This window comes from Prenolepis imparis, unplaced genomic scaffold (genome assembly GCF_030444845.1).
Source record: "Prenolepis imparis isolate NDT839.2.m4 unplaced genomic scaffold, iyPreImpa1.0 SCAF_5, whole genome shotgun sequence".
In the NCBI taxonomy this organism is placed as follows: Eukaryota; Metazoa; Arthropoda; class Insecta; order Hymenoptera; family Formicidae; genus Prenolepis; species Prenolepis imparis.
This window is the reverse complement of record NW_028141163.1, coordinates 1,188,282-1,204,502: the sequence shown is the minus strand read 5'-3', so window position 1 is coordinate 1,204,502 and position 16,221 is coordinate 1,188,282. Positions and strand designations below refer to the sequence as shown.

Genomic DNA, 16,221 nt, shown 5'->3' with positions numbered 1-16,221 from the left:
GGGAGAAACGGTCCCGAAAGAAGCGGAGGAAGAGGAAGTTTTCGGCGTTTTCTTTCGGTCTCTCTGCTAGCGCGATCGTTAAGCTTCGCGGCGTTAATGCTGGCGCCGGGAAAGGAAAGGAAAACTGCATTCCCGCGCCGCGCCGCGCTTAATTTGCACCGTTTACCTCTCTCGGGCTGCTCTTTTTTTTTTCTTCCTTTTCGTCGTCTTGCACGAACGCCTTCTGCTTCATTCCCTCTCTCTTTCTTTCTTTCTCTCCCCCTCTCGTTTCCTTTCTTTATGGCGACTCGCTCGTGAACTTAGGCACCGAGAGAACTTAATCCTCCTCGCCCTTTCCGCATCACGCGGCTTCTGCTTCTCCCCGCCGGCGCTCTTTCTCTCCTGGATTTATTCCAGGTAAACTTGTTAGCCGATAAATATTTCCTTGTCCCAAATTATCCCGCGTCGCAACCAAGGCGTCGCATAATGTAGAATGGCGGCGTTAATAACCGTTAATCGCGTTTTCTTACATCTTAATCGAATCTGGATGTGTTTTAGCCGCGTGACTTCTGGATGAAATCTTGCATTTCAAAAGCAAATATATATATATATACCAACAACACAGATGTCTAAATTAAATTTTTATGCAAAACAGAAACGGAATATTTTAAATAAGCCTGTCGAATATATTACGGATTCCCTATTTTCCTCGTCTTTATTACAAGTTATGATTACAAAGTTAAAAAAAAGAAAAAAAAAACAAGAAAAAGAATAATTTTCTGCAGTTGTTTCCGTTGAATACTAGATTCTAGACTTCAAGCTGCTTTATATTACATCACAATTTTGACAAATTTACGATTGCAAAGGATTATGTATTTTGTCGTGTTATGACTATATATGATAATGTTGAAGAAGTTTTGTTGTCAATTTTGTTTTGTAATCAATATTATATTGTTAGCCTTCTCAAAAGAAACTTGTCAGTTATGGTTAAAAAGATATACATGATTAAATAAAATCTATTATGTCTATGGGAAAGTTAAATTAGACCATTGAGAATTCATCAAATATTTTTTAATATATTTATTCAACTTAAAGATTTCCAAGTTGCTGAATGCGAATTCAATGTCAAAATTGACAAACTTAAAATTAATAAATCAATGTACCAAATGTCAAATTAAAAAAAAAACTCAGATTTTTAAAATTAATTTCGTCATCTTTAATTTGTCGATTTTGACGTCAGATTTATATTTAGCGATTTGGAAAACCCTTAAGTGTGAAAAATATTTGATTGAACCTGAATGATTTAATTTCATAATGTTCTCGTAATAGATCTCATTAAATCATGAATATTTATTAGCTATAATTAATTTCTTGTAAAATTGAAAGTTCCACAACAATATATTTAATTTCGTGATTGCAATTAAATTTCTCTAACACATTCTATAAACACGGTAGCTATAACGATACATTAAAACAACTTTTTTACAATATTAAATTTTCAAAAATTGTAACGTAATAGAATAATTTAAAGACCGGAATCATATTCAGCGTAAAACAAAAGTGATCAGCCTTCGTTGTGTTAAAAAAATATTCTTTTTTGAATTGAATATTAATTGGAGAAAGAGAGAAATTTATGAACTCTGAAAGAATGCAAAATAATCATCATAAAGGACATGTGCATTGATAAATTCGTAACATCGTATACGAGTAAATTGAAATCTCTGCTTCTATTGTATTATCTCTATGTATTATCTTTTCTATTGTATTATCTCTATATGTTCGATCTTACTATCGAATATGAAAGATCGCATCAACGGTCGACACGCCTAAAGACGTTAAATCAAACGGGAGAACGAAAATGGAAATTAACTTTTACGATATGCACATTGCGCGGTCGATTTATTAGCTATGAAGTGCGCATCTCGCGGTGGAGACGTACCACGGTATATCCGCATCCGAAACCAGCTGTGGAAATGTTTAACGGATATATACTTCGACACAGTGTTGATTACCACACGGGGTACATAAGTTGCTTACTGTCACGATGCGACCGTGTGACGCGTTCGGAGAGAGATTTCAATCATTGACGCGCAAAATTCGCGGAGAAGCTCCGATAAACCGGAAACTCCTCGCAAGCATCGCTATCTTATGACACCGTTGTGTCACGCAGTTAACTATTGTTATGGTAACGATTTATTCACGTGAATTTAATAGCATCTCCATTTTAGATTTGACCAGTTCATGAAGGCTGTTGATTGAAGTGATATAGATCGAAATTCTATAAATAATTCTGTAATAAAATAAATAATTCTATATAACATTTCAGTGTTAAGCGAATGCTTAACAGTTACATATGTCGAAGCTTGATATGGAGACTTTTTATATATAATTTTTATATATACATATAAAATGATTTAATAAATATAAAAAATTATATTAACATATACATAATACATTTTTGATAGAATTTTACACACTGTAATTTACGGTAAAAAAAAAATTTACAAAATAACATATGATGATAATGATAGTGATGTGAATGTTTGTTTTATATTGTATATTTTTTGCGGGAAAGAGAGACAAATATATTTAGAATATCGAGTAGAAAGCGGATAAGAGGCATTTCTATAGAGCTATTAAACGTCCATCCGCATATTCAACATGTATGTTCATTGCGCGGCCATAAATTATCGGGGTAATTCCTGAATAATCGCTTATTTCACGCGGCCATTTTCATAGCACGAGAAGCGTGCTGCGGCGCACTTAATTTACATAATTCACTTATGGCTTGCAAAACACGAACCTCGACAGTAATTACGTCAATACGGCCAGCGTGATTTCAAAATTTTTCCTTTGTCTGCGTTCTTTATCCTAGATTACTACTCTCGTTCTATAATCAGTCGTATATATGTAATATGTATATGAATTTCTTACAATGGCGGCTGTGAAAAAAATTAAATTATCTTAATTATCATTGGTCAAGAAAATATAAATAGACAATAGTTTTTATAAAATTTTTACATGTGCAATTTTGATCGCATTATGTCAAATTATGTACTTTAGTAATTTAAAACATGATACAAATTGATAATAGATTGTTATCGGAATTTTTATTGATTAATAAAAAAATTATATTTTGAATTCGTGAATTGAAATTGATATGCTATTAAAAGTAAATGCCGATTATATATTGTTACATATCATTTAACATTCTTATATATGATAAAATATAATAACTGTCGTCAATTATTGTCGAACAATTTGTCAGTACGTTTAAAGTAGTCGAGAATTTCGTGATATTCCAAGAAAATCCACGGATGACACGGATTTGTCGCACAGATATAGTGCAAAGGGAAATTTTACTCGTTGCCGAGTGTCAACTTAGCTCTCGTCTCTTTCATGCTGCTGGGTCAAGGCGTTTCGCGATTAAGACCGCGGAAACTTTCGACTCGCGGAAAAACGGAGAGAAAATGACAGAGCCCCTTCCGATACGGGAAACGGATGGACTTTCCACCTGTTTACACTTCCAAAATATTTGACACTTGAATCTCTCTTTCGCGAGCGCGAGCGAAGGGAGCTCTGCCATCACCGTTCGGGCGACTCTCGAAAGTTGGCGACAAAAGGGAAGGTCGAAGCTCCGAAAAGAGTAAGAGAAAAGGGTGGAGGCTCGCTCGCTGCCACGTCGGAAGTTCGCGACGTTGACGAGACGCCGTTGCGGAAAAACACATAAAAAGGGGTCGCCGAAAAATCGGCGACGGCCGAAATGCAGGAGGAGTGGTAAGACAGAACTGGAAAGAAACTGGATGACAGATAACAAAGTTCGTTGTCTTTTTTTTTTTTCTTTTGCGTCGTCTTTCTCCGGCCACGAGTCATCGCGTTTATTAAATCCTAAAGAGAAAATAAGCTTATGGTACTACAGTATAAAAATAACCACTCTCTTCCCTGTGAGATCTGTGACAAATGTAGTATACATCCGATTTCAAATTACATGAAAGTAAAAATATAAAAGAATCATTTATGTGACGAAGAACAAAATTGTTGTGTGTGGTTTTATAGCTAACTAGAAGAAAATAGAGTACGGTTGAACATAGAGATGATTGCCAAATCTGCGATTGCCAAGAAAGTGTCACGCGATGCTATTCGAGAGAAAACTTCATCGAGAAGACACTCCACAAAGAATTTGGCGAAATGATAGAATAATATGTAAATTTCTCTTTCTCTTTTTTTTTGCGCAGTTTTAAAATTTCATTTTAATCGTCAAATACATTTTCAGATTTAATAAAGAATTTGACAAAATTAAATCTGTGTTTGGATATTTGATAATATAAAGGTGATAATTTTGAGCATATTAAACGTATGTAATTTGCGACAATATTTCTACGTGTATTAATTTGATTGTATTTGAGTTCGTACCCTTGCTAAATCACAGTTCGATCGTTAAATGGGATTCGAACAATATGCTATATTCGAATGCGGATTATATCGTGGAAAAGCCTGACAATATTAACACTTTATTCATTATTCGTGAAACAGCAGTGCTTTGGCGGTAGACCTTGCCTATAAACCATGTTAAAGCAACTTTGAATCGAGTTTTGGAAGGGCGGACGCGTCGATTCAACGTGCCTTTTCATCTCGCGAAAACTTTTCATCTCGCCGCTGCTTAATAGCGCCCTTTGGCATTCGTCGACGCTTCTGGATTATCGGTCACTTTTAAGTATCATAATTCAACGTCAGCATTTGTTGATATAGATAAAATAAAATACATGAGTTTCTTTACACACAAAATAGCGAAAAGATTTCACAAGAACAGCAAAATCTCGACAAGCATCAGTCATAAAATAATGTTTTATATAAAATGAAACAATTGTTTCTATTTTCACTGTTTAGTTAAATCTTGAGAAATAAAATTTTTGATAAAAATTTCAAACTCAAATTTTTATTACATGAAATTTAATAACAAATAATAATTATTTTAATCAAGTAAAATCTAATTTTTTTATAATTTTCTATGATTGAGATAATTTCGACAAGATTTATATTCTAATCTTGCTTTATTTGTAAATTTTATAAACCTGAAATTATACGCGTGGTCCAAAGTTTTCATTTTTCTATGTTTTTCACTGTTGGCATTAACATTAATCTAAAGTATACCACTGAGAGCTGCTCGACAAAATTTACGTTTTCTACGCATGTGTGTGAATCGCTTTTTTATAAAAGATATTTCGAGTTGCTCGCTGTGAACCACTTAACAGCGAGTAGGTTTTAATTAAAAAAAATGTTGACGTTTCACAATGTTTGAAATTTCTTTTCTCTATCTCTATGTATGTAACTCCACCCTTTTCTCTGTAATTTCATTTGCAGAAACACTATTGCTTATGTTCTACATTTTGCATTATGCTAATGTCAATGAAGTTTATCATACAGAACGGTTATTTATAAAAGAAAAATTATATTTTAAAAATATTTTTTAAATATTTAAATATTTTTTATTTAAAAACTAATAACTACATGAAACATATGTATAAAAAAATATAAGATACGTGTAATTCTAAATGGCGTCTAAAATTATTATTCGCGATGTTTTTTTGCAATTATAATGTAACATTAAGAAAGGCCGGTGTCACCCAGGATCGTTACTGTTACACACGTCACTAGATAAGTAATTATCGCGGTTTTCCATTGTATCACTGCAATTTGTAAGCGTCGGCGGTATCAAGTCAGCAGAATTTCCAAGATTATTCCGTGGGTAAACAGACTTGCGCGCTTCGGCAACGTTTTGAATGTGTTTTCCAACTGCATGCCGGTGGTATCAGAACCATCTACCCGAGCGTGTCGCGCAAATGAATTATTTTACGTCTCAAGATACCTGCCGGTATTTCGAAAGCGACTACGAGGAGGCGAGGAAGGGAATGCAGCGGTCGTACAATTATTCGAGGTTAAAGGACGACGCTGATATATTGGGGCGAGGTCTCCCGAGGAAACTGTCATCCATAGCTAGGCAACAGAGCGAGAAAGGGGGAAGAAGAGGGAGGACGAAAGAGAGATAGAACCCTTGTGTGTCCTCGAGCTTCTCGCTCGAGTTGCCTCACCGACCGACAATCGGTGCTGTTTGAGTAATTGGACGCGATTCCTTCTTCCTTTTCTTTTTTTTCTTATTTTTTCTTTTTTTCCGTAGTTCCGAATAATTGTGATGTCGCGATGCAGAGCAATTTTCTAGGCGAATTATCTCGGCGAGAGAAAAGAAAAATTATGTATAATAAAATGATGAAATTACTATTTTATCCGTTTGTCGGAGATTATTATTGGATTATAATTCCGGTTGTCAACAACTTGTGAATTAGATTGCCCCGACAGCGGAAGCCGGGACAAATTGTTCTAATTAAACAATTGCGTGAAATAATTTTCTCTTATTTTATCGGTGTAAAATGACATCATCGTTGGAAATTACGCATGTCAAAGAAAAGCGGGAGAAAAGTAATTAAAATAGAGTTGTAACAAACGCGGTTGTCACAATAAACCAATTTTTTAATTCAACTAAATACAGAGGAACATTTAACGATTAGATGCACATTTTCAGTTGGATATAACTAATACTTTAGTTAGATGTAGATAAATGTTTCTTTTTTTACGTTATTATTTTTTATTTTATATTTTTTTTATTTATTAAAGAAACGTTAATTATGTTGATAATTTTTGTTTTAAGTTACGTAGTTTTATCTTGTTACATTTATCGAACACTGATCTTTTTTTCTGAATTTTTCATTAATTACGTATGTTACGAATTTTTTTTCCATTTCCCTTTAATATTTTATTGATATCCATCTTTATAATATAATTTTACCTTTCTATTTATGTTCTACTGTAAATTAAGAATTAAAGGAATATTTACTGTGCGTCACGCATTGAAGGTGTAACAACAGCGATAGCATTTAACTTTATAAATTGCATTTTGACAGCCGTTTTGACAACAACGAATAACGCATGACAAGATTCGGCTATTAACGTTTACAATAGCGTCGACATCATATGGGCCGATCATAAATCTCGCTGACTATATCTCGTCGATGGAGAAAGACCTCCCTGTAAAAACTTTTGGGTTGGCGTATATGCGCGAGAGAATTATGGCTCCGAGGGATAGAAAAGGTAATCGGCTGATAAGAGAAGCAGGTTAAAAGATAATGGAACGCGTGTCGCATGTGTTTGTTGTAATTGAATTATAGATTGTAAGGGTATCGAACGTATAAGGGGCAATAAAACTTAAAAATGTACAAACTTTACAAAGGACGTGTTACACAATTTTGAGTCTCTTTTCAATTTCTTTGAAAAACTCCGAGATTGTCTCCGAGTGTGTTTCGTAGCTCTCGAAATATTGAGAAAAAAAATTATGGAATAATTTACTCACCAACTGTCACGCACCTGCCGCATGCATATTTCGCTGTTTCATCGATACCAATTCCTATTTGCTTCAAAATTTCACGAAGACACACTCGCGAATAAATCGCGAAAATGTCTCGAGTACGATCTCGCGCGCACGCACATTTTATAAATAAATTATAAAATATATTTATAATTGCGACCTTCAATATCACACTTTCGAAGCATATTTATTTTTGCGTATAACATTTATTCACTTTCAATGCGGAGAAAGTGTAATATTTCATTTTTGATATATTTAACATTCACGATGCGATTTGTTATGCTTTGTTAATTAATGAAATTATTAATTATATGTTAGTATTATTACTATTACGAATCAAAATATTAGCGGGAGAGAAAACGTTCGCAAATATATGCGATATTTTACTCCACGTTTATTCACTTTTGTTCGCGATAGAAAGCAAGAAAGTAAAACCCATTGTATTCCTGGAATTAACTCAAGGTAGAGATAAGCAGGATAAACGTCTGGCGAAGGACAGCCGTACTCCTGGAAAAAAACATGAGCCGATTCCAAAATTGTGGAGTGAAGGGTGGGGGGGGGGAGACGCGCGAGCCTCGCGTCATATGACGTAGTTACTATAAGCCGCGCTACAGTCAGTATATCATCGCGCGCTCTCCCGAGACGTTCTACTCGTTTGTAGAAAATTAATCGCGCGCGTACGTTATAACTAACAACAAAATACGCTATATTTGCCGATCAATTCGAAGCATTCTGTTAAAATAGTGATCGATGAATACGTCGCCGGCATCGTGTCACGGAATACAAGAAACTTGGCGAGCAGTTGGCGGACTTGTGAGCAACTCGTACCCCTGGCGAGCGACGTGTGAACCCCCCCCCCTCTCTCTTCTCCCAAGTTTTTCGCGTTCTCGAGTTGCACCGCCGCGAATATATGGGATATGCGAATATAGTGAGTTAAATAATTTATATCGGACTCTTGCTTCGATTACGTTTCAATTATGAGAATTATATATTTCTGTGGATTATAAATGCGGACCCGATCGCATGGTTAATTAGACGCTTCGTCGAGACTTTGCGACAAAAGCCCTGACGATTGGTATGTGAACCCCGGTATAGTGCGTCACGTTTCCCAAAATGGCAATCATCGCGAGTAGTGGCGAATTTCGGAAGCGTCGTTGCGATTAAATCTTTCGCGAGTGAGATAGTGGTTGATAATAATAGTCGCGTGAATCGCGATGCGTAAATGCGCGACAAACATGAGTAACATATACGCGCCTTTAGTACATCGGTTTTTCAATAGTGGAAAGAGAGACAGTTGACAAAGGGAGTGCCGAGAAAAAGTATCGGGCGAAAGTACATCGTAATTGCAGTGTTGTAATAAGTATACTACAGTGTAATAATAAATATAATGATTTAACATGCTAAATAAATTCGTCGCGCACATATTGTCGGGAGTGCCGAATAAAAATATCCATTATATTTGTAAATATGTACTTGTACTTGATATTCGATCGAAAGCGTGCAAACATCGGAAAAGAAAAGAAAAATATGGCCATTATCGCGAGTGATAGTGATTATCAACAGTGATATTTAATTGACTGATTCAATCACATTTGGCGATGGATCATCGATCAGCGGTAATCAACGCTTTGGACAAAAAGATGAATGGATCGAACGACGAAAATCAAACAGCGAAACGACAATGGTGAGTCTATAATTATAGTAATTAATTAAATCTTATATTTATATTTATATTTAGTTATATGCGGCGAGTTCTGAGATAGGATTAGGTAGAATAAATTCCCTGTATGAATATAGAAAAATATTTATTAATAATATACGAAAATAATTATATATTAATATGTATACATATACATATCAATTAAATATTGTATTATTTTATATATTAATTAAATAATTATTAATAATATGAAATATTTTTCATTAAATATGCATTAAAATGAGATTGATTTTTAATACGTTATTTTTTCACAATTTTTGCATTATATTATATGTTAAATAATTATTTACATGATAATAATTAATATGCATAGGAATAATTAACGTATATGACGCATTAAATTTCATGTTGTAAAAAAATGCACAGAATTTATATTTTTATCTTATAAACATAAAATGCAGACTAAAAAAATAGAATTATTATTATATATGTATTAAATGTTGACATAAGTGTGATCAATTTGATTCAATTAATAGCGACGTAATAAATAATAATCACCAAAATTTCGAGGAGTAAATCATTGAGGGCATTACAATTACAAAAAATAAGTTAGATTTTTTTAATTAACTAGAACAACACAAGCGCGCGCTACGCGCTTCTTCCTCGATTTTATATAAAAAAGAATGATATTTATTATAAAGTTTGTTTAAATTTTATTAATATTTCTGACAGAAATCAGCTGATTAAAACGTTAAGTTGCTAATTAAATTTTAAAATATAAATATGTTATAAAAATTAAAATAATAATGTTAGAAATAATATGTTATAATACTTTAAACTCGAATAATATCTTTTGACAGAAATCAGCTGATAACTGTCAAAAAATATTAATCGAGTTTAAAGTACTATAACATTTTATTTGAAACATCATTATTTTATAATTTTTATTACATACTATTATTTTATAATTTTTATTACATACTATTACTTTAAAATTTAATTAACAAATTAACGTTTTAATCAGCTGATTTAAGTAAAAAATGATTAATAAAACGTTAATTTGTTAATTAAATTTTAAAATAATAATAGATTATAAAAATTAAAATAGTAATATGTTGTAAATAATATGTTATAAATGTTATAATGTCTTATCTGCGATTAATATTTTTTGACAGAAATCAGCTGATAACTGTTAAAAATATTAATCGAGTTTAAAGAATTATGACATATTGTTTAAAACATATTATTATTTTAATTTTTATAGCATATTAATATTTTAAAAATTAATTAGCAAATTAACTTTTTAATCAGCTGATTTCTCTAAAAAAATATTAATAATGTGTTAATGTGTTAAATAAATTTTAAAATAAAAACATGTTATAAAAATTAAGATAATAATATGTTTTAAATAATATGTTATAATTCCTTAAACTTGATTAATATTTTGGATAGTTATCAGCTGATTTCTGTCAAAAAATATTAATCGCGCAGATAAGACATTATAACTTATTATAAAACATATTATTTTTATATTTTTAACATATTATTTTTAAATTTAATTGGGAAATTAACGCTTTATTAATATTTTTTGACATACATCAGCTGATTCAAGCGTTAATTTGCTAATTAAATTTTAAAATAATATTATGTTATAAAAATTAAAATAATAATATGTTTTAAATTAAATAATGTGTCATATTTCTTTAAACTCGATTAATATTTTTGACAGTTATCAACTGATTTCTGTCAAAAAGTATTGATTGCAGATAAGGCATTATAACATATTATTTACATTATTTACAACATATTACTATTTTACATATTTTTATAACATATTATTTTAAAATTTAATTAGCAAATTAACGCAAAAAAAATCAGCTGATTTCTGTCAAAAAATATTAATCAAGTTTAAACAAACTTTATATAAAAATATCATTCTTTTTTATATAAAATCGAGGAATGGCGGGCGCGTTGCGCGCACTAGTTCCTTTCTAAGGCATGTTAAGTCGATTCTCGTAAGTATTGTTGCCTCTTTTTCGTGATGTTGATTAGCTGCCTCGATTTACGTTGTGCGTTATATTCATAGCATCGAGGGTTAGCAGTTTGACAGTTTGTTTAAAATAAAATAAAATAAAATAATATGTTTTAATATATACTTTAAATTCGATTAATATTTTTGACAGTTATCAGCTGATTTCTGTCAAAAAATATTAATCGCGGACAAAGTATATATTATAAGTATATATTATAACATATTATATTATTTACAATATATTATTATAATTAAAATAATATTTTGTAAGTAATATAATATGTTATAATACTTTATCCGCGATTAATATTTTTTGACAGAAATCAGCTGATAACTGTCAAAAATATTAATCGAGTTTAAAGTATTATAACATATTATTTAAAACAATATAATTTTATTTTATTTTATTTTGGACAAACTGTCAAACTGCTAACCCTCGCGATAACAGCTGCTCGATGTTATGAATATAATTCACAACGCGAATCGAGACAGCTAGTCAGTCAGCATCGCGGAAAAGCGACAACAATGTCAAAAACATGCCTTTTTTAGAAAGTGATTATTAGATTATTACATTTTTTTCTTATAAATTTTTTTGAAAAGTATAAGCGCAAATATATTTTTCATGTTTTTAATATAATAATCGAACATTATTAGGGATTGGTATTATTACATTTATATCATTAGTTTACTTCTTGGGTTTCTATTACGAAGTTACTAATTTGGTCGAAAATTTACTAATTAGATCAAATATGACCAGTCTCTGACTTTGCGTTTAAAATTCTCTATGTATTCTATGAATGACCGAGGAAATGAAACTCTACATTTGCAAGGGATCTTACTCGATTTACGTATGATTTTACGTACTGATTGAAAGTCATCCATTAAATTTGCATTTCCTCCATTACACGTCGCTTCTCAGAGAAAAACGCTTGTTCTCGCAAGAATTCTTTGTAACATAGCTGCACATCACCTACCATTATTCACATGATCCCGGGGATATTCGCGGGATGGCAACCGAGCGCGATGCAAAATAATTCAAAAATAACCGTCGAAGTCGAGGAAGGGGGTGGGGGTGGCCATTAAAACGAAAATATCGAGTGTTCCCTCGGGCATTTCGCGAAGAGTCGCGCGCTTTTTACACGAAACAACAAATGACTAATGACATTACGGGTATTACGATAAGCACCGGAAACAGGAAAAACTAGATCGCGACTCTCTCCGGAACAAGTTCTGGAATATTTTCTAACATTGTGTGTCTCGGAATGTTCGGGAATAATTTATTTCATGAATATTGCGGAACGTATTTCCTTAATGCATTATTCAAGAATTTATTAAAACAGAATTTTATAATTTATGCGAATAAAATGTTGTTGCATATTTAATTATATGCGCAGTTTTCAGTAAACAGGACAACTTTGCAAATGTTAATTTATAAAATGTATAAATTATGTATAATTATATATATATATATATATATATATATATATATATTTCTCTATATTATACGAGACAGACTAATGGTACATTTTGTAAAATTAATTAAATTGTAAATAACATTGCGCATAAATTTATCCGTTAGATTTTATTATGATATTTCCGTTTCTAGGTCTCTTCTAAATATTTCAAAACATTTAACGAATATATTTATTTAGAATTATATTTCAATATTTTTTAAAAGAGAGAATCAGGGAAATATAAAAAAACTAAGCAGAATTTAATTATTTGGAAAGATAAATACATTTAGTTGTATAAATAATCCTCGCGATTTTGTTACAAAATGTTTATTATTCTTTACTTATTATTGTTGTTTGCAAGTTTGCTAATTTCTTCAAGCAAAAATAAACGTTCTGTAAACGTGGGTGTTAAGTAGTTGAAGTTTTCTCGCGTATTGTGTGCGCTCGTCATATAACGAACGGCTGGCGATATAATTATGAACAACACGAGAGTAAATGTGCTCAGAGATAAATTACCGTCTATTGTGTTGCCATCGCGGCAATTGCTTTACATATCAGAGTAATTTATCTGAAGTTTATCAACCACGTAAGGAACAAGGATTAACCAATAGGGTGCGTGAAAAATAAGATTTATCGTCCATTCTTTATACACAATTGACAAATGATTCTTCCCACTTTTATTAAATTCCCATATTTATTAAAGCTTCGAATTCCGTATTAATTATATAATTAGTTATAAAATAATTAGAAATTTAATATTAAATAACGCGATGCTAGTAAATATTGTTTTACAAATATAGAATTTTTAGTTGCATATTTTTTATTTAAAAACAATTATTAAATATTAAGTTATAAATAATTATTTAATTAAATAATTATTAGCAGAATATTGAAAAGGCTTGAAAGGTCAGTCTATTTATTAACTTTAATAAATGATATTGCTTTTAACATAAAATGTTTTATTTAAAAATTCCACGCTGCGCTTATGTAACTATGTGGCGAGCGTTTGCAAATGCAGTATTTCAATGTTTAAAAGCCTGCTTTACAGAGGTACGGAATCTAACAAAGTGGTCTATACGCTAGATGAGAAGTGAGAATGTGCGCATGCGATTCGTACATCTGCTTCTAGAATAAAAATACTCTCTTTCGTAAATTATGGTTTCTCGCCTGCTTGCTTTGACGTTTTTGTTATCACAAAAGTTTTAACTTTGGCATTTAACATTTTCAAGCAGGAATTTAACTAGATTAAGTCACTCGATGCACTTGTTTATTATGTGCATTATGATTGTCTCTTGTACGATTATAAAGGGATAAGCGGATATTTAAATAATTGATGCTTTATCCAATGTCAGAATCTTGTGAAGAAATCGTATAATTTTCTAGTGCGAAAATTTTTATCAGGGTTTTACATGATTTTCCGAAGTTTTGTCTCTCTTTCTCTCCAATAAAAATTATAAAAAGAGAGAACATAATATTTAATTAATTATATAATACGAGATAGAACGAGAGTTCTATCCTTATTTTTTTATCTATTTCGCGTATGAATTTTTCAATAAAATCATATATGATATTCTTGTTATACTAAATTCATCGACATCTAATTTTCTCTCTGTTTTGGGGGGAAGAATTTTGTTACACGATGTAAAAATCTTACAAAAATCCCGATTGAGTTTTCTCTTTCTCTCTGTTTCTGTCTCTCTGCCGATAATCATTCAGAAAAGTCCAGGGATAATTCCGACTCGTTCGAGGAACATCTGGCTCACGTTCATTACGAAGTTTCGTACACTACGATCGTCGACGTTTTTGCGGTTTTGCCGCTAGATCGGTGCGCGTGCGCGAGTCGTCGGTGAAGTGGAAGAGAGATTTTGCGGTGAATTTCGAGCGAATTAAATCTCTCTTCCGGTTTTAATCACAGCGCGACGAGTCGCATCATTACAGCGACACACAGTTTCGGAAGTCGGTCAGACCGGGTCAGTTTCATTTTTGCCAATGAAAATTGTGAATTAGGATATGAGCAACGTATGCATATATTTATCTGTATTACGAAGATAATTAATTTCTATCACGCTAACACATAATTCTTACAAACGATGGAAACATCATCATATTGTTCGCTTTGTTATTCGCTCTGTTGAAAATGAATATAATATATGTTCCTTTCGCAAGAATTATTCTGAAAATTAGCTCGAAAACCTCTCACCTTTGTAACAATATTCCCTAACAGATCAAACTGTTTAAATTGTATAATATAATTCGATTTTAAATGATAAATCTTTTTGATTCGTATTTAATATTCTCATTACATGTGTCATTTTGGTTTAATATGTGTGTATTTTAATATTTTTCAATATATTTTTTGCAATTTAGTTGAAATTTCGCGTGCGAAAGAAAGAATTTCATATTTTTATAATCCGATAAATATTTCTATACAAAGTAAACATATCGTCAAACTCATCGTAAATTAAAATTACATTTCCCTAACACATTTTTAATTTTCTATTAAAACTCTATTATCCATAAAATTTAAAATGTATTTTTACGTATGAGTTAATTTTCTCAATCCTTTAACAAAAGATGTTTATTCTGTTTTCTACGGTTAATGCGCGCGCTCTTATTGAATTTCAATGTTTTCCGATAGTGCACGCCTTCGTTTTTACAGAAGGGAGAAACCTCTCCCATGGCTCTTTAGGAACATATTTTTTTTTCTCGACCAAGTCCGCCTCGTCAAGTCTGCATTAAGGCTTCGCGTCAAAGCGATCGCTCGGTGGACTTACACGAAGTCTGTCGATAAAACCGAGAGACGATGAAACTGCGAAAGAAGAGGCTTTCGACGCGCGCGCGGTAAAAGGAAAGAGTGAGGGGAAGAAAGACGGAAAGACTGTCGCGCGAAATTCTCCACGGTAATCGGGAAATTTCCATGGGACCTAGAGAAGACGAGTGATTTCAGGGATGGGAGATGAGAAAGAGGAGGAAGGTGGACACTTAGCAGCGATCGCATCGAATCTGATCCAACTTTTGAGAATTCGCGCGACGATGATCGGGCAAAGTGCTCCGTAAGTTAGGGAATGGATCGCATTATTTGTTCGTTCGAAAGCCTGCGGTTTCCTGACAGAACGAGTTTTCCGCGAGCCGCGCTTATAAATGATGACTTCCATTGTGACTAGGACGTGATTACGTACCGCAATGATTCGATAGAGAAGAATTCTTTTCTAAAACGGAAGTAACGCCATATATAGTACAATCGCAAAGTGGAAAATTTATAAAAATATCATTATTTTTATTAAATAAAAATTTTTTAATCTTGTACACGAGGGACTTGCGTATTATACCGTATTTATTTTTAATGTTGATAAACTTTAGTCGTATTTTATTTCGTCTTTTTCTGATCTTTTTTTATCGTAAAAAATTTTTTTATTATTCAAGAAGACGGTGACTGGAAAAAAGAAATTCGCTTTTAAGAAACTTTATTAACAGTTAATAAGATTATAATTGTGACTATAAATTTATTATAAGAAATAATAATAATTTTAAATTATTGCAATATTTCTTGGAAAATTTGATCATTTTAAAATCTCCTATTTATATCTTTTCCACTTTTCGATTGTTGCAACAAAATTGACATCATAATAGAGAAATATATATATAAAGAAAAAAACGGAAAGAGAAAATCGATAGATTT

At 31.9% G+C, this 16,221-nt stretch overlaps 1 protein-coding gene across 7 annotated transcripts in view; it reads left to right on the top strand.

Annotated features, from left to right (window-relative positions):
• The window catches only part of LOC145935854 (protein turtle homolog B), a 245,720-nt gene that overhangs the window by 40,630 nt on the left and 188,869 nt on the right, over positions 1-16,221 (top strand). Inside the window, exon 1 of one of the 7 annotated variants that reach the window (XM_083037528.1) lies at positions 8,970-9,080. The exons of the other annotated variants lie outside the window; for them this stretch is intronic. Coding sequence (XP_082893654.1) covers positions 9,041-9,080 — 40 coding nt within the window. The 5' untranslated portion in view covers positions 8,970-9,040. Of the gene's footprint in view, positions 1-8,969; positions 9,081-16,221 lie in introns of those variants that run through there. 7 annotated transcript variants of the gene reach the window in all.